The sequence below is a fragment of the Solanum stenotomum genome, chromosome 6 (genome assembly GCF_019186545.1).
Source record: "Solanum stenotomum isolate F172 chromosome 6, ASM1918654v1, whole genome shotgun sequence".
NCBI classification, from domain to species: Eukaryota; Viridiplantae; Streptophyta; class Magnoliopsida; order Solanales; family Solanaceae; genus Solanum; species Solanum stenotomum.
The window spans coordinates 42,643,624-42,663,851 of record NC_064287.1 but is presented as its reverse complement, the minus strand read 5'-3'; the positions used below and the strand labels follow the sequence as shown (position 1 = coordinate 42,663,851).

At 35.3% G+C, this 20,228-nt stretch overlaps 1 protein-coding gene across 1 annotated transcript; it reads left to right on the top strand.

The window, feature by feature from the left end:
• Positions 1-2,643: 2,643 nt before the first annotated feature.
• LOC125867761 (alpha-glucan water dikinase, chloroplastic) lies at positions 2,644-19,407 on the top strand. Its single transcript, XM_049548333.1, has 34 exons — positions 2,644-2,799; positions 3,457-3,736; positions 4,450-4,491; positions 4,607-4,716; positions 4,813-4,891; positions 4,982-5,073; positions 5,155-5,308; positions 7,638-7,862; positions 7,981-8,322; positions 8,415-8,522; positions 8,635-8,733; positions 9,054-9,194; positions 9,322-9,410; positions 9,945-10,079; positions 10,291-10,453; positions 10,562-10,651; positions 10,726-10,911; positions 12,294-12,356; positions 12,431-12,493; positions 12,573-12,632; positions 12,726-12,878; positions 12,994-13,077; positions 13,731-13,907; positions 13,993-14,099; positions 14,453-14,666; positions 14,747-14,850; positions 15,411-15,543; positions 15,677-15,802; positions 16,800-16,910; positions 17,215-17,313; positions 17,668-17,841; positions 18,116-18,208; positions 18,373-18,488; positions 18,841-19,407. Exons 2-34 carry the CDS (start codon positions 3,479-3,481, stop codon positions 19,043-19,045), a joined length of 4,395 nt encoding a protein of 1,464 aa, XP_049404290.1. The 5' UTR covers positions 2,644-2,799; positions 3,457-3,478; the 3' UTR covers positions 19,046-19,407.
• The last annotated feature ends 821 nt before the right edge of the window (positions 19,408-20,228 follow it).

Genomic DNA, 20,228 nt, shown 5'->3' with positions numbered 1-20,228 from the left:
GGGGGGGGGGGGGGTGTTCAGATACATAGCCAAGTACTTATTGTTTCTTGAACTATATTTGTTATCTTATTAGGTTCAACCATGATAATTGTTGAGAAGCCACAAATAATATTTCAATTCCATTTATTTAATATTCTTTTAGTATTATTACTCATATATAAAAGAGGCTAGGAAAGCAGTTATTCGTCAACATGTCTGCTTCCCTAGCCAAGGATAATATGGGCATTTGATTTATTATTGTGCTTAAACACTATTGTACGAGACTCTGCTTTATAATTGTACATTTTTCACATTAGCCGAAAAGTTCTTGGATTTCAATGCATGTGGGTCCGTTTTCATCTCTATTTAACACCTTTTCAATTGGCCGTGCATTTATTTCAATCCCTTTTATAATAGATATAGACCCCACCTCACCAATTACATTCCCTTCTCTTTGTTTCTGCCTCACAACTTCTTCTTTCACTTCCATTTTGTGGTAAATTATTATTTGGAAATAGCAATTATTCAATTTATAATTTATCCGTCTGCTTTTCTTTTTAATTTATCATGTATTCAAAGATTACGTTTAAGATACTATAAATCGTAATTTGAAAATTACGTAATATACACTATCAATTACAATAATTAACAATTTAAAATACTTTTACAATCTAATAAGAGCCTACAAACACACTATACGTTATATGTTCGAAAAATTCTATGAACCACAATAATTAACAACTTAAAATATTCTATTATATATTTAAAATGACGTTTAAAGTACTATAAATCACAATAATTAACAACTTAAAATATTATTTTTAGAAAGATAGAAAAAATTTAGTCGGCTCTTGAAATTCTATCGGTGACGCATGAATTTGAATAGATGGAACAATATATATTATTGAAAGTTAACGATACTATAAGTCAATTGTTGTGACTTATGGTACTTTTACGTAGTTTATAAATATATAAATTTAATTCCAAAAAATTTGAAGATTTCATGCGCGAATTCCTGATCAAACTTAAGTTGTTCAACTCTCGAAAAACGAAAAGTGCAACATAAATTGAGACATATGAAGTACTTATTTTTGGCTTTCTTTGTTGTTGTGTTTGAAGAAAAAATATTATTTTCATTTAGAATATAGTAATTAACTAATAAAATTTAAAATATTTCACATTTCATTACAAATACTAAAATTTAATTGATAATATGCTTTAAATAGTGTTCATTACTAATATTTAAAAATAATATAAAAAATATGATCGACACTCAAAATTATACACATATTATTTAAAAATTATGTACAAAGTACTATAAATTATAATTATTAACGAATTAAAATATTAAAAAATCATATTAAAAATGATTGACTCTCTGAATTCTATTTGTGCCACATAAATTATGATAGAAGAAGAAACATATATTATTTTAAAATGATGTAAAAGTACTCTAAGTCATAATAATTAACAATTCAATTTTTTTTAGAAAAAATATATACAATACTTGACTGACTCTTCAAATTTCATTTGTGTCATATAAATTGAGACATATAATTGTCGGCACATGCTCATGTATCCAAACAAGGATAATTTGATCATCTATTCTTATATATTTGAAAATTACGATAATAATACTTTAAACCACAATAATTAACAAGTTAAAATATTTAAAAGTCATATAAAAAATTAATTGACTCTCAAAATTCGGTAAGTACTATAAATTAAAATAAGTAACAACTTAAGAATTTCAAAGACATAAAAAATTTGGGTGGCTCTCTAAAATATATCAATGTCACATAAAAAGTAACATATATTATTAAAAAATTACGTAAAAGATACCACAAATTACAATAATTAACAACTTGAAATATTTAAAATACATAAAAATGATTAATTTTAGAAATTCTAGACGTGCCACATAAATTGGGACAACGAAATAATATATACTATTATTTTAAAATTACGTAAAAAAATAATTCTAAATCATAATAATTAATAACTTAAAATATTATTAAAAATCATATAAAAATTTAAATAATTGCTCAATTTTCAGCCGTATTACATAAATTAGGATAAAAAATAATATATATTGGGCCCCGTGCTGGCACGGGGGTCCGTATCTAGTTTATATAATAAATATCGTTTCTAGTCTATCTCTTCTGATGCTAAATAAAGTCTGTGATTATCTTTTAATTTTTTCTACTCAGCACGGGGTGCCGTATCTAGTTTATATAATAAATATCATTTCTAGTCTATCTCTTCTGATGCTAAATAAAGTCTGTGATTATTTTTTAATTTTTCTACTAGGTAATGTAAAATTCTTATGTTAACCAAATAAATTGAGACAAATTAATTCAGTTAACCAGAGTTGAGAGTAAAGTACAATTGCAAGAAAATATCAAAGGCAAAAAGAAAAGATCATGAAAGAAAATATCAAAGAAAAAGAAGAGGTTACAATCAAACTCCCATAAAACTCCAAAAATAAACATTCAAATTGCAAAAACATCCAATCAAATTGCTATACTTCACGGGGCCCACGCCGGCTGCATCTCAAACTTTCTCACGTGACATCCCATAACAAATCACCACCGTAACCCTTCTCAAAACTCGACACCTCACTCTTTTTCTCTATATTACAATAAAAAAAATACGTTTCCTTTACGTTATTTCATTACCACTTTCCACTCTCCAATCCCCATACTCTCTACTCCAATCTTCATTTTGCTTCGTGAATTCATCTTCATCGAATTTCTCGAAGCTTCTTCGCTAATTTCCTCGTTACTTCACTAGAAATCGACGTTTCTAGCTGAACTTGAGGTAAATTTCTAGTGATTATACTGTACATTTCGCATAATTTAGGATCGTATTTGATGATATGTTTTACGCTTGATTGATCGAGAACTTAAAGCTTTTTTGATCTGAAATTTGTTTTTTGGCATACTCGAGTTGAGATCCTGGTTAAATCAGTGTTATTTCGATTGTATTTTAGCAAAATTTGGTGTTAATTTTCAGTATTTTCATGGTTTAATGTGTATAAACAAGCTTAATTTTTCAAATTCAAGCTCGTTTAACCTTTTAATTACAGCATATTTCTGGAAAAAAGTTTGGTGATTTCTCTAGATGTTTTATTCGAGAAAAAAACAAAAACGAAAAAAGGGGAAATGCTGTTCTGTATGTACAAAAAGTGATTGATCAGCTTTTGGTCACCGACATACATTTGATTAGTACATACACGAGTCATACGAGTATATTTCCGTGTGCACTTTATTGTTTTGAAGGAATTCTGGATTTGGTTGATTCCTTTTTAAAACTTCTAAGTTTTTTTTGTTGCATTTTACTCTAATTAAGTCTTCTTTGTGAACTGACAAATACTCACCAGGCACACATTACAACCTTCATTTGATTATCCGCGAACGATCCATTGCTTTTGTGTATATTGCTTTTGTATTGACTGATTTTGTATTGTATTGGCAGTGAATTAAGCCAGTGGGAGGATATGAGTAATTCCTTAGGGAATAACTTGCTGTACCAGGGATTCCTAACCTCAACAGTGTTGGAACATAAAAGTAGAATCAGTCCTCCTTGTGTTGGAGGCAATTCTTTGTTTCAACAACAAGTGATCTCGAAATCACCTTTATCAACTGAGTTTCGAGGTAACAGGTTAAAGGTGCAGAAAAAGAAAATACCTATGGGAAAGAAGCGTGCTTTTTCTAGTTCTCCTCATGCTGTACTTACCACTGATACCTCTTCTGAGGTAAATGCTGAACCTACCTGTATGACAAGATGTGATTTTTATGTAGTTACAATTCAATCAACTCATCAATTGGATAATCTTTTCTCATTTACTATTAGATAGTTATCCCGTAGCCTGAATATTTTGCTCATCATTTACTGCATATAGGCAGGTCTCTTCCTCTTTCTGATTTCTTCTGCTTGGGGCTTAGAAACTAACTACTTAGCTTGATTATAGTCTTCCACTCACAGTGTAAACACTGATATCTGAATAACTTTGCATAAATGTGGATGATTCCTATAAGATCACTTGTACTTATCTCGTCCCTTTTTTGTTTCTCTTAATCTTTCATCCCTGCATTATATTTGTTGCTGGAGTGGGACTCTCCTTGAAGATCTGTTGCTATGACAGATCCTTCTAAGTTCTAATATTAAATCATGATTGAGAATAGGTGTCTAATTTTTCCTTTCAGTGCTATCATATATAGCCAATAAAAATAAAACTAGAGTTCGTGATAGGAAACAAACACTGAATAGTTTATGTACTATGGGAATGTATAATGAGGTGAAAACAAAAGACAATGTCATTTATTGGTAAATATAGAGCACAAGACTTATAACTCAGAATCTTCCTCAAAAAGGAAAAAAGACTTATAACTCAGCATCCGTGATGTTTAATTCGCCGTGCAAATATCTTTCTAATATACCTATTTTAAATGTTTTTTCTTTGAACAGCTAGCAGAAAAGTTCAGTCTAGAGGGGAATATTGAGCTACAGGTACACATGCGGGACACTACCTTTGCAAAATGAATTTTTATTATGACTTGCTTGTAAAAGAGGCAGCCTATATGTCTTATGCTGGTCATACAAATTTGCTTCTGCACTATAACAGGTTGATGTTAGGCCTCCCACTTCAGGTGATGTGTCCTTTGTGGATTTTCAAGTTACAAATGGTAGTGATAAACTGTTTTTGCACTGGGGGGCAGTAAAATTCGGGAAAGAGTAAGTTTAATTGCAAATTGAACTGTCATCATTTTGAGAAACTTAAGCTTGTGATGACTAATCATCCTTATATTATTCTCTATATGATTATCTTAGAACATGGTCTCTTCCGAATGATCGTCCAGATGGGACCAAAGTGTACAAGAACAAAGCACTTAGAACTCCATTTGTTAAAGTAAGTTGGAAATGGTTTTGCTGCTCTCATACATGGATTAAGTTATGATGCAAAATTGATGATTTTTTGTTGTTGAATCTTTACTCTTAGTCTGGCTCTAACTCCATCCTGAGACTGGAGATACGAGACACTGCTATCGAAGCTATTGAGTTTCTCATATACGATGAAGCCCACGATAAATGGTAAATGAGTATCTTTGTGAAGGAACAGCATAGCATTTTGGTTAAAGAGCTGCATAGATTTCACTTCTCTTTCTTCTTCAGGATAAAGAATAATGGTGGTAATTTTCGTGTCAAATTATCAAGAAAAGAGATACGAGGCCCAGATGTTTCTGTTCCTGAGGAGCTTGTACAGATCCAATCATATTTGAGGTGGGAGAGGAAGGGAAAGCAGAATTACACCCCTGAGAAAGAGAAGGCAAGTAACTTATTCCTTTAGTCCCACACCTTTCTGGGGAAGTCATACTGCAAATTGTTGGTAGCTAACATCACTGAGTTGATCATTTCAAATTTTCAAGCCTTTTATTTTCTACTGAAAGTCGAGCATTTTGACATTGGCATATATTGTAATTCTCAACCCTAGTTCAGGATTTCTATGGAAGTTAGCTTGTCAACTATAATCCTGTGCATTCCTATCCATGAACACAACAACCAGCTGATCATTGTTGTTGTTATATGCATGCTTTCTCAGAATATGTCAACTGGTTGTTTGGTTCATGGATAGGAAGCCATAGGACTATTATTACTCCCTCTTGCAGATAGACTGCTACTAAGGAGTCAAGGGATTGCTTTCTGATCTCCATTTCGCCCATGTTAAATAGGGTGGGGTTGGTTTTAGGGAAAATTTTATACAAGACTAGTGGTGGCTCAAGTCTACCATGAAATTGTTGTTTTAATTTAAAAAATGCTAGTCTTAGAGTCAACAATTAGGCTTTAAATTTTAATCAAGTACAATCAGTAAGCCGACTTTGACATGAAATCAAGTGTACAGTCTATGAATGAGTATGACCAGGTCTTTTCTTTGTTTCCTTTTTTTGGCAAGACTAATATCCAGTGGATGCATATAATTACAGAATGTGTAGTCTGTTAATAACCAGGAAGTAGGAACCAGTAAAATCAAACAATAAGTCTGTATCATCTATATAAGTAAACGACACCATAAAGCAACAAGTTGTAAAGAAGATTATTTCAAATTATTTGATGAATTTCTCCCGACATAAAAATATCTAATGTTTCTCTTCGTCCAAGTGACCAAAAAATGCGAAGAGGTCTCATATTCCAAATACTGATGTTGCTTCTTTTTCGTTCCTCCATTTCCAATTGAACAAGAATAGTTTCAGAGATTTTGCCATCACCCAAGACCTGAAATAGGGTCAATGACATGCATTGAGTTGCTACAGCACAAAGCTAATGCAACAATAAAAACAAAACAATTTACGAAAGAAGGCTAAAAACAAAAAGAAAGCGGCTGAGACAAGTTGCCAGGGAGGCAACATGAGATGGGAGTGTGGGGAGGGGCAGTGTAGGACAAAAGGGAGATGCAATACTAAGATAAGGAGTAGAGCTACCCACTTATTCCAAGGGATACCACTATCCCTTCCCCTAAAGAATGACCAAGAAAAAAGAGACTTTATTTAATCCCATTCTTAGAGGATTAGAAATAAGGTCTCCTCATGCTCTCTCGTTTGGGAACCAAATGACGCTACCTTGTCAGAACTGTGATGGTTGATATACCATAATTTGGAGAAAATCTCAGTTTTGCTTAAAGGAATGTTACGTTTGTTTTCAAGCTCAGAGGGAGGGGGGGGGGGGTGAGGCTGTGTAGGACAAAAGGGAGATGCACCACTGAAATAAGGAGTAGAACCACCCACTTATTCCAAGGGATAACACTATCCCTTCCCCTAACGAATGACAGAGAAAAAAGCATGTTAATCCCATTCTTAGGGGATTAGAAAGAAGTCCCTCCGTGCTCTGTCTCATTTGGGAACCAAAAGGACACTACCTTGTTAGGACTGTGATGGTTGATACACCATAGTTTGGTGAAAAGCTTAGCTTTGCTAAAAGGAATGCTATATTTGTTCTTTCTCAATTGTATTCTTTTTAAGCTCTAAATTCTACCGAATTGCTACACTCTGTTTGGATGGTTGTTACGTATTGTTTCATAATGTATCGTATTGTATTGTATTATGTTATATTATGTCCTATTGTATTGTTCTAATGAATACAACATTTGGATAGATTGTATCGTTCTCCATCATTACAGAATGTCACATATTCATAATTTGAATGATAAATCTACAAGAAAAGTAAGGTATGGGTAGAGCTACTACGAAAAGGTAGGGTAAAGGATAACATAGAATTATTAAATAATAAGTAAAGACAAAATGAGAAGAAAATATTAAGGTAACGACGCAATCACACCAAATCGGTCGTTACATAAAATGGGTCTTTTCGTCGTTACCTAACAATAGATTCAAACAATACTATACAATATAATTTAAGTAATAATCAAAACAAACATTGTATTTAAACTAACAATACAGTACAACGGGTAACATCCATCCAAACAAGGTGTAAAGGAATGTTATGTTTGTTCGTTCTCAACTGTTCTTTTCAAGCTCTAAATTCTAATCATGTTGCTGCTACTCAGATATATTCTTTCCTTATTTGGGATATCCTATCCTCCACTGCCGTTAGACACTTCTGTTATCTACTTAGTTACTGATACTGTCTGTTGTGTATTTCAGGAGGAATATGAGGCTGCTCGAACTGAGCTACAGGAGGAAATAGCTCGTGGTGCTTCCATACAGGACATTCGAGCAAGGCTAACAAAAACTAATGATAAAAGTCAAAGCAAAGAAGAGCCTCTTCATGTAACAAAGAGTGATATACCTGATGACCTTTCCCAAGCACAAGCTTACATTAGGTGGGAGAAAGCAGGAAAGCCGAACTATCCTCCAGAAAAGCAAATTGTAAATGCTGAACCTTTCTTACAGTTTATGTAGTGTGTGTATATCTCCAGGCGCATAAAGCTGGGGATGCTGTCTTCTATAGATGTGAGACTTTGATCAAGCATTGTTTTATTAACAGGAAGAACTCGAAGAAGCAAGAAGAGAATTGCAACTTGAGCTTGAGAAAGGCATTACCCTTGATGAGTTGCGGAAAAAGATTACAAAAGGGGAGATAAAAACTAAGGTGGAAAAGCACCTGAAAAGAAGTTCTTTTGCCGTTGAAAGAATCCAAAGAAAGAAGAGAGACTTTGGGCATCTTATTAATAAGTATACTTCCAGTCCTGCAGTACAAGTACAAAAGGTCTTGGAAGAACCACCAGCCTTATCTAAAATTAAGCTGTATGCCAAGGAGAAGGAGGAGCAGATTGATGATCCGATCCTAAATAAAAAGATCTTTAAGGTCGATGATGGGGAGCTACTGGTGAGTGCTAACTTATTCTTGACTGTAACCACTAATCTCAGAAGCAAGTTTGAATGCATATTGAGAATCTTCCATTGTCTCCACATTTTAAGGTACTGGTAGCAAAGTCCTCTGGGAAGACAAAAGTACATCTAGCTACAGATCTGAATCAGCCAATTACTCTTCACTGGGCATTATCCAAAAGTCCTGGAGAGTGGATGGTAAGAATAAAAATCGTGCACATCTTGCAATTGAAAAAACCAAAGAAGCAAGATAGAAAACCTTCCTATACCCTACCTATATTGAGTAGTTAGTGACCATTTACATTTTCAGGTACCACCTTCAAGCATATTGCCTCCTGGGTCAATTATTTTAGACAAGGCTGCCGAAACACCTTTTTCAGCCAGTTCTTCTGATGGTCTAACTTCTAAGGTGTGCTAAACGAATAACTCCTTTAGATTATATAAATGATTGTCTTAAAGATTCAAAAAGGAGGAAAAAAAGAAGTAAAACCTTTCTATCCAGTATATTGTGTAGTCAATTACATATTCAGAAACCACCTTCAAATATATTGACGCCTGGGTCCAATACATTAGACAATGGTGCAGAAATCCCCATTTCAGACAGTTCTTCTGATGTTATAACTTCTATGGTATATCATATAAGTAGTTCCTTAGATGATGTCAACTGTTCGACTGTGGACAAAACATTGTATAACACTCATGGTTTGTTCTACGGAATCAATTTTTCAGGTACAATCTTTGGATATAGTAATTGAAGATGGCAATTTTGTGGGGATGCCATTTGTTCTTTTGTCTGGTGAAAAATGGATTAAGAACCAAGGGTCGGATTTCTATGTTGGCTTCAGTGCTGCATCCAAATTAGCACTCAAGGTTTCTATGCTTCTTAATCTCTTAAACATCACTTGTTATACATTTGGATTGGCATTTTGGTATTCGCTTGGCTTGTTATCTGTTTCGTTGCTTTTGAAATGGAGTATGACAATTCTTCTCCCATTAGGCTGCTGGGGATGGCAGTGGAACTGCAAAGTCTTTACTGGATAAAATAGCAGATATGGAAAGTGAGGCTCAGAAGTCATTTATGCACCGGTGAGCACATCTCTTTTTTGGCTCCCATCTCTGACTTAGCCTCTTTACTTTTTTCTGTGTTTCAGTTTCAAGCTCTTAACTTGTCTTTCATGTTATTGAGAATTTCTTGGATTCAGCCCAGACCGATGGGCTGCAGTAGATTGATGAACTGGGTAAGATAGTCTAGTTATGATGACATCTGTAGATATTGGGGCCTGAAAAGGCAGAATGGGTATAGAGCATTCACATAGCAACCCCAACTAATCTGGGTTGAGGCATAGTTGATTGATTGATTGAGAGTTTGTCTGAATTCCTGCTCTACCTTTAAAGATAAGTGCACACTAATAATTCCCACTTTGGCATTTCTTGTCAATATTTTGTGGACATGTTTAACTTATTTGCATAATAGAACCTAGTACTGGCAAAGATAATGAGGAAATCAGTTTATAATATGGAAGCCTGCATTGTGTGGTTTTTTTCAAATGCATGATTTCTAATTTGGTTGCCAAAAGATGTGCCGAATTTTAACATCACGTCATATTTTACTTTCAACAGGTTTAATATTGCTGCTGACTTGATAGAAGATGCCACTAGTGCTGGTGAACTTGGTTTTGCTGGAATTCTTGTATGGATGAGGTTCATGGCTACAAGGCAACTGATATGGAACAAAAACTATAACGTAAAACCACGGTAAATCTCTTCTTATATTTACCTCTATATATACCTTTTTGATCCTTGAACTTCAGGTTCGTTTCCTCCATTATAATGCCAACATAATGAAGTATGAGTCTCAATTTCTTTCATTAATCTTGTCCTTTGTATTCAAGTTGCAGAAACATTCATGTCGTTGTGAGTGTCAAGCATTCCGATTTGACTGTTCCTAATGTCTTTGTTGTTACAGTGAAATAAGCAAGGCTCAGGACAGACTTACAGACTTGTTGCAGAATGCTTTCACCAGTCACCCTCAGTACCGTGAAATTTTGCGGATGATTATGTCAACTGTTGGACGTGGAGGTGAAGGGGATGTAGGACAGCGAATTAGGGATGAAATTTTGGTCATCCAGGTTCATATATATCTTTTATCTCCCCACCGGTCTTTCTATTGATAGACAGGGGTATATAGTTTCCTTAAGTGAATAGCATGTTGATAAGAGTTCTTTTCCTAATTTCAGAGGAACAATGACTGCAAGGGTGGTATGATGGAAGAATGGCATCAGAAATTGCATAATAATACTAGTCCTGATGATGTTGTGATCTGTCAGGTAGTGAGAATGCAGAGGGAATATTGATGAAACTTCTTTCCAAGAAGTAGTTTTACAATGTACTTCTTTTGCAGGCATTAATTGACTACATCAAGAGTGATTTTGATCTTGGTGTTTATTGGAAAACCCTGAATGAGAACGGAATAACAAAAGAGCGTCTTTTGAGTTATGACCGTGCTATACATTCTGAACCAAATTTTAGAGGAGATCAAAAGGGTGGTCTTTTGCGTGATTTAGGTCACTATATGAGAACATTGAAGGTTAAATACCACTATCCCTTTTATTGAATTTCTTCACTCAGTCTTGTTAGTGTCCATTTATCTGATGCCTGGTTTGGGATTTGATGGATAACTGGATGTTGTTACCCCTATTCTCACCTGCTTTTCTTTTGTTTGTCCTTTTTGCATCTATATGTGGATCCTGTTTTGCATAATTTAAGTTAGTAGACACTGAAAAATTGCAGTTGTACCCTTTCTGTGCCATTTCTCAACGTATCTGTCAGACTAGTATTCCCTGCCCTGGGTTGAGATTTATCTTTTTCCTTTATAGACTTCACGTAAATATGCACATCTATGCTGGTTATGTTAAACTTTCAAGGGGCTTCAGAATGTCATTTGAAGTATATGATCTAATGATGTAATGTGAGATCAGTAGCTGTTTTGATAGGAAAGAAACAAGTAGGCACCAAATAAATCAAGCTGACTTAGAACTATGGTTTCCCTAAAGAGGTGTGATTCTCTTTGACTTGAGGATATTTGTTGATGACTTGTAAGAGTCCCACCAGTCCTTTGACACAATATAAAACAGTAAAGAAGGTAAAAACACAAAGACAACAAGGATGTTTACGTGGAAACCTCCTTGCTCAAAGGAGGAGAAAACCACGACCTGTCACACAGGATTTCTCAATTGCTCTTCATTAACTCCTAGCTACCCGTGATTACAGACTCCAATAATCACTCAAGGATTAAGCTCTTAACCCTACTACTTGCAACAACTCTATTACAAGATGAATCAAAGCAATAATTATGTTGCCTACTATATTAACTAGCTCTAGTTAACATAGACTTCAACAATACACTACACAGCTAACTCTAGCTATGTTAATCGTCAACTGAGAATATAAACGACACGATCTAAGTTCCTTTATAACTTAGGATTAGATCTTACAATGTTACGACTCACAACATGACTTTCAAATAAACAACTCGAGACACTCTTGTCCCTTGCTGTTCTTGAGAGCTGTTTTTGCTGGAGAGTAATTGCCTTTTGAAAGTTCTTGAATTACTCAAAAACTAGGTTGTTTCATGTCAACAAAGGTATATATCAGTAGAGACAAAACAACCTAGTGCGAGCCCATCGGCTTAGAGCTCTGTCCTCGTTTCCCGCGCCCACCAACCATGACAGTGTTGGCAGCTTTTACAGCTGTTCTCCATTCGTTCTAGGACGGGCATTACTCATGGGACCAGGTCCCATTGTTTGTTAAATCATCAAAACTACAAAGTAACATTTGTGTATTGGAGAAGTTTCACTTATAAACGTGTGCTTGATTATCTGTTTAACTTGAGAGGACTTAGGTCATGTACCTCCTAAGATCATTTCTATAGAGCTTGAAGACCTCCGTTTAATGGTGATCCATTTGCAGGCAGTTCATTCAGGTGCAGATCTTGAGTCTGCTATTGCAAACTGCATGGGCTACAAAACTGAGGTAATGCTGTCTACAAGAAACTTAGTCTTTCTACTTCGCAACTTTCATCTTAGATAGTGCTTACTTATCATCAGGGAGAAGGCTTTATGGTTGGAGTCCAGATAAATTCTGTATCAGGCTTGCCATCTGGCTTTCAGGTAGTACTTGTCAACCTGCATCCTATTTTTGTATTACTGATTCTAGAATTGATTCATGTCATATCAATCCTACAAATAGGACCTCCTCCATTTTGTCTTAGACCATGTGGAAGATAAAAATGTGGAAACTCTTCTTGAGGTAACTCCAACTCTCTTGTACTTCTGTTTTCATTTGCTTAATACATGGTACTTCCCACTAAATTTTCTCTTTCTGAAATTCTTGTGTGTGTAGATATTGCTAGAGGCTCGTGAGGAGCTTAGGCCCTTGCTTCTCAAACCAAACAACCGTCTAAAGGATCTGCTGTTTTTGGACATAGCACTTGATTCTACAGTTAGAACAGCAGTAGAAAGGGGATATGAAGAATTGAACAACGCTAATCCTGAGGTACACTATGTTAAATGTTTCTCAGTTTTAAAATCAAGTTTCTTTGTCTAAATGTGTTTCATTAATTTCAAAACTTAACGTTGCTCTCTTCACGGCCATGCTACTTTTTTCACAGAAAATCATGTACTTCATCTCCCTCGTTCTTGAAAATCTCGCACTCTCTGTGGACGATAATGAAGATCTTGTTTATTGCTTGAAGGTAATTATAAATAGTTTAGGGGTTGTTTGGTAGAGCGTATAAGAATAATGCTAAATAGAGTATATTAGTAATGCTTGCATTAGCAATGCATGTATTAGTTATGCTTGCATTAATTATACGTAGATTATTTTTATGCTTTGTTTGGTTTGATGCATTAAAAATAGCATGCATTGCGTACAATTTTTATTTACAAAGATACCCTCCACTATTATGGTGAAAAGACGTAAGAAAGGTTTTGAGGGGCAGCTGGGTCTTTAATCATGCTAATGCATGCATTTAAACTATTGGCATTGCTAATACCTAGAAATCCGTAGTATTAGTAATACAAACCTTAATACACAATAGAGTGTATAACTAATGCAAGAATTAGTTATGCATATGTTGGAAAAGAGTACCAAACAAGGTACTAGTAATACACAAGGCTAATGCATGCATTATTTTTCCTAATTCACTCTACCAAGCGACCCCTTAGTGTGTTGTTGTTCCTTCGCTAGATGTACTGATTTATCTTAAATATTCAATAATTTTAGGTCTGAACTGCTTTGCTTTGAGCAGAAAAAAGAATTTAAATTCATTGAAAAAATTTCATTACATCCTGTACAAAAGTTCAATTACAAAGCTCTGTTGATCGAAATATCTTTTTGTTTATAAAGGGATGGAATCAAGCTCTTTCAATGTCCAATGGTGGAGACAACCATTGGGCTTTATTTGCAAAAGCTGTGCTTGACAGAACCCGTCTTGCACTTGCAAGCAAGGCAGAGTGGTACCATCACTTATTGCAGCCATCTGCCGAATATCTAGGATCAATACTTGGGGTGGACCAATGGGCTGTATGTTTTCTGTCACTCCAAACATTACTTACACTTTCAGCACAGAAATATCATAATAATTTGTCTGTGTGACTATTGGATGCAGTTGAACATATTTACTGAAGAAATTATACGTGCTGGATCAGCAGCTTCATTATCCTCTCTTCTTAATAGACTCGATCCCGTGCTTCGGAAAACTGCAAATCTAGGAAGGTTGTTAGATTTTCATACCTGTATATGCTCTGAGATATTGTTAATAGCATGTTAAGAATATGTGCACTCATATGAACTATTTACTAGTCTAAATAAACTGTGACAGTTTCGAGTGGTATACTTGTTGCATTAATATAAAAAGATCAATTTTCTTGGTCTAGAAATATAGGTAAGTCCTACTTACAGAGAGAGAGAGAGAGAGATTTTATGTTGTAAATCAGTAAGAGAACATTGCAACTAGAGATACAAGAAAATATATATTCCTTTTTTGTTTCCATGTAAGTGTCTGAGGAGAGGAGAGAATATTCTGACATGGTTATTTCTCTAATGCAACTCTCTTCCTCTTATAACAGTTGGCAGATTATCAGTCCAGTTGAAGCCGTTGGATATGTTGTCGTTGTGGATGAGTTGCTTTCAGTTCAGAATGAAATCTACGAGAAGCCCACGATCTTAGTAGCAAAATCTGTTAAAGGAGAGGAGGAAATTCCTGATGGTGCTGTTGCCCTGATAACACCAGACATGCCAGATGTTCTTTCACATGTTTCTGTTCGAGCTAGAAATGGGAAGGTAGTTTCTTCTATTAAAAATTGTTTAGAGTGTTAAAATAAGTTTATGCTGTATGTATTATTGAAGGAAACTTCTGTTAGGTTTGCTTTGCTACATGCTTTGATCCCAATATATTGGCTGACCTCCAAGCAAAGGAAGGAAGGATTTTGCTCTTAAAGCCTACACCTTCAGACATAATCTATAGGTAAACTCAATTATTAGTGCGTCTTTCTCAAAACCTTATTAACTATTTGAAATGTCAAACAAATATTTCCTTGACCATGATTTTCGCAGGTAAATGTTTAGCTTGTTTTAATCCTAAAATTTGTGCTTTAACACGGTTTTGTAATGTATGCCTTAAAGTTCTAAATTTTTGTTTTGGGAAAGATGAATGAACTCGTGAACCAAAAACAAAATTCTCTTTCATAGGAAATACTTTCTATTTTTTTTCTTTTGATAACCGAGAAATCCGTCTGTGACCCGCCCTTTGGACCAATCACAGCCTTCTAAACTCGGTGGATAATGGTCCCGCCCCTCTACCCTTCTCCACTTATATACCAGGCTTCGCTTTGCATGGTGTAGGGCTTGAACCTGCGACCTAAGCCACAAATCCTCCACCTTTTGCCACATGAGCTAGGCCTTGGGGGCATACTTTCTGTTTTGGACACAACTCATTTCTGTCTAAAGTGCAAATATATATGAGTGGCACTTTATCGGTTATTATTCTTTTCTTTTAATCTGGTTTTGCTTTTTGGCATCTGATAGTGAGGTGAATGAGATTGAGCTCCAAAGTTCAAGTAACTTGGTAGAAGCTGAAACTTCAGCAACACTTAGATTGGTGAAAAAGCAATTTGGTGGTTGTTACGCAATATCAGCAGATGAATTCACAAGTGAAATGGTGAGGTTTGCAATATTGACTGTGATTAGAAAACTAAACTGATTTCTCCGCCTTTTTTGTACCTAAATGATTGAAGCTGCTGATCTTGATTCTGGAACACATTTCTCAATTTGTATGATAATGATTTATCTAGGTTGGAGCTAAATCACGTAATATTGCATATCTGAAAGGAAAAGTGCCTTCCTCGGTGGGAATTCCTACGTCAGTAGCTCTTCCATTTGGAGTCTTTGAGAAAGTACTTTCAGACGACATAAATCAGGTTCTTTTCCATTTACTTGTCAAAACAATATCAGCTTATTTTCCATATATTTTCACTTGTCCTTATATAATCTTACTTAAATTCTGGTAAATAAAATAAATAAATAAATAAAAGAATTAAAAATATTAAAGAAAGAGGTTCACGTTTTCTTTAAAAACTTTTTATCCTTCCTATATGAAATTTCTATCATTAAGATATAACATTTATTTTAAGGTCAATTGCTATTTTCTTAATAGTTTTGTACTTGTATATAGTTTTATTAATTGACGCGAGAAACACATGCAAAGCCGTACACTTAAACAGTTGAAGAAAAAGAAGGAGAAGAAGAAATAGAAAAGAAGAAAAGGGAAAGAGATCTAAGTAAAGATATGTCACTTGAGCCTAACTCAACCCCAAATGCTTGCCAACGAGAGGAGGATTGTATCCTACTCATTGCCAGACCCTATTGGAGCATGGATTACATAACATGGGGGCCCAAATAGGGGGGAGGGGGAGATTGCCCTAGGCTTTGATACTATGTAAAGATATGAAACTTGAGCTTAACTCAAGCCCAAAAATTAGTACATGATGGGAAGATTGCCTGAATCTATAGAAGCAAGCCATCGTTCCATACCCCAACCAATGTGGGATTCTAACTCACCCTAAATAAGGATCTTTTGAGTTGTCATAACAAAATAAAAGAGAATCAATTTTGGTAATTGCACAGTTCTCTTCGCGGTTCATTGGATCTTTAAGACGGAGAAGGATATTAAAGAGAAAAGAAAAAGATATCTAAAATAAAGATTGTTTTCTGTTATCATAATAAACGAAAGAGAATCATTGTTGATAATTGTACAATTTGTTTCCTGGATCATGGGATCTTTTAATATGAATTTTGGCACTTTACAATGTGACATTTGAGATGGGTTTCTCATCCTCCTCTCTGCCTTTCTCTCTTTTGCTTTATGTGTTTCTGAGAATGATACCAATTGATGGAACTGTTTTTTAAAATTCACAGGGAGTGGCAAAAGAGTTGCAAATTCTGATGAAAAAACTATCTGAAGGTGACTTCAGCGCTCTTGGTGAAATTCGCACAACGGTTTTAGATCTTTCAGCACCAGCTCAATTGGTATCTTTGTTTATTCTCTTTGTTTCTGATTTATTGTTCCTTAATGTAACTTACTGAAACTTTTGTAAACTGAGAAGACATTTGGATTCTCTAATGGGTGTTTTGATTCTCTTTTCATCAACCTACCAAGCTAGGAAAGTTTTTTCTTTTGATTCAATCCCTTCAGACGTGTTTATTAGTCATAAAAAGAAATTCACGACCTGGATAATAGATACCTTGATCATTTTTTCAAAGGCATCCGGCTTTACCACATCAGAGAAGATTGATATCTTTGGTCAACACACTTGTCATCATCCTTTTATAGGTCAAAGAGCTGAAGGAGAAGATGCAGGGTTCTGGCATGCCTTGGCCTGGTGATGAAGGTCCAAAGCGGTGGGAACAAGCATGGATGGCCATAAAAAAGGTAAACCTTCTATAGCATTCTTTAATATCTGTAATTCTGTAGCTCAAATCTTGATGTGACAGGTAGCAGGCTATAGACAAATAGTAATATTTTATATTGAAGCCTTTGTTTGTCAAGGATTTCGTGAAATACGAGTTCATTCTTGGAGTGCTACGTGTGTCTGGCTTTTCAAAGATTTCATATATATGTTGCTTCTTGAAATACTGGCATCTTGGGAGATTTTACTTGTTACATTTATATCATTTGATCTTTTCAAGATAACCTTTTCCGATAAAAGGGAAGAAATTTTTACTCCTCGCCGTTACATTTCTATCCAGTAGGTGGACATGCATTTTCATACTTTATGTTCTCCAGGTGTGGGCTTCAAAATGGAATGAGAGAGCATACTTCAGCACAAGGAAGGTGAAACTGGATCATGACTATCTTTGCATGGCTGTCCTTGTTCAAGAAATAATAAATGCTGATTATGCATTTGTCATTCACACAACCAACCCATCTTCCGGAGACGACTCAGAAATATATGCCGAGGTAATGTCAGATCAACGGTTTTTATCATTGTATTGGATTTTAATTGAACTTTAAAAAATGAACTATATCCTACCTTAGCAGCTGTCCTCTTCCTCAATTTTTGCTTCCTCTGTCTGCCATTATCTCGACAAGTAACCATATTTCTTAAGGTAGATCATTAATTGAAATTAGCTTGGACAAGAGGCATAAAAAAGAAATCACTAAAGCATGACATCTTGGAATATGTTTGCTTCCATAAAGGGAAAAGGGTGCTTATGTCTTTCCTTCTGTACAGGTGGTCAGGGGCCTTGGGGAAACACTTGTTGGAGCTTATCCAGGACGTGCTTTGAGTTTTATCTGCAAGAAAAAGGATCTCAACTCTCCTCAAGTGAGTATTGGTGCCTGTTGATCTTCCAGAGTCACATTTACCTTTTGTTGAAATCTTCATTTTTAAGATAGATGAGTAGCTATTTAGTGTCCAAGCAGATGTCTTAGGGGCTTCTATTGATAGTAATTAAATGAATCTTCTGACGGATCTAAAAATACTTGCAGGTGTTAGGTTACCCAAGCAAACCGATCGGCCTTTTCATAAAACGATCTATCATCTTCCGATCTGATTCCAATGGGGAAGATTTGGAAGGTTATGCCGGTGCTGGCCTCTACGACAGGTAATTTCTCTCATAGGTTTTCAGTTGGTGAACTTTTTTAAGACAGCTACTCAATTACCATTTTCCTAGTTTTGGGTAGATGAATAATGCAGCTTTTTCGGAAGTTAATATTTTGGATTCTCTTTCTCTCTATATATATATATCACAGAAGGGCAACCAATAAAGATTAAAGCAACCCTATATATCACAACACGTCCCTTTATACACTCCAGATCTGAGCTCTTTATTTTTCCCCAAGAGGGCATATATACTGCATATGCTTCAATTTCATAGCAGTTCTATTTGTAACAAAATACTTTGATTTCAACTTTTATAGCATCACCATAACAGCTTACGTATTGGTTTACTGCAGTGTACCAATGGATGAGGAGGAAAAAGTTGTAATTGATTACTCTTCCGACCCATTGATAACTGATGGTAACTTCCGCCAGACAATCCTGTCCAACATTGCTCGTGCTGGACATGCTATCGAGGAGCTATATGGCTCTCCTCAAGACATCGAGGGTGTAGTGAGGGATGGAAAGATTTATGTCGTTCAGACAAGACCACAGATGTGATTATATTCTCGTTGTATGTTGTTCAGAGAAGACCACAGATGTGATCATATTCTCATTGTATCAGATCTGTGACCACTTACCTGATACCTCCCATGAAGTTACCTGTATGATTATACGTGATCCAAAGCCATCACATCATGTTCACCTTCAGCTATTGGAGGAGAAGTGAGAAGTAGGAATTGCAATATGAGGAATAATAAGAAAAACTTTGTAAAAGCTAAATTAGCTGGGTATGATATAGGGAGAAATGTGTAAACATTGTACTATATATAGTATATACACACGCATTATGTATTGCATTATGTACTGAATAATATCGCAGCATCAAAGAAGAAATCCTTTGGGTGGTTTCAATTGCCCTATTAGCAGCTTGCATGGGTGATTTGCTTGTGATACTTTAGTCTATTAGTTCGGTAAAAATCAGAGATACTTTATATGTTTCATAAGAACAATTTGCGGAATGTAAAGTAACTGGATTTTTACGTGGAAAGCACCCGACTCACAAGGATGAAAAATCACAACCTTCACCTTAGCAGGATTTGTCTTAAACTTCACTTAAACTATGATCCTTAACAAAACAATGATTTGTTCAAGATTTTTTATTGAGTCCTCTCCGAGTTACCCTTAACTCGGAGCTGAATTTTTAAAGATTTTTACCTAAAACAATGACTTTTAAAAAGGTGGAAATAGGTACAATACAATAACAATCCTCACTCAACAAACTAGAATTGAAGAACATTGTGATACATGTACATGAAATGTGTACTCCAACCTATTTTATTTTTTTTGGTTTCTCACCCGGCGTTCGGTACCCATGGAGCCCGAGTAAATTCGGATTTGCGCGGGGAAGTCCCACGTTGGAGGGTAAAGCGCTCCCCAAAGGTGAATTCGTACCCAAGGGGGCTTGAACCCCAGACCTTTTGGTTAAGGATAAAAGAGTACTTACCACTCTACCACAACCCTTGTTGGTCAACGTGTTCCTTTAAGTCACACTTGAATGGTTAGACATGAATATAAGAATGATCATTATATGGTTTGATTTTTGTTATCCTCCTAGTATAGGTGTCTGAGTCTCTTTAATAATGGACTATATTTATAATAATACAAACACTTTTTTGTAGGATTAGTATTACTTAAGAAAGAAGCGTTTGAGTTGGAGGTAAACTCATTGCTTCACACAACT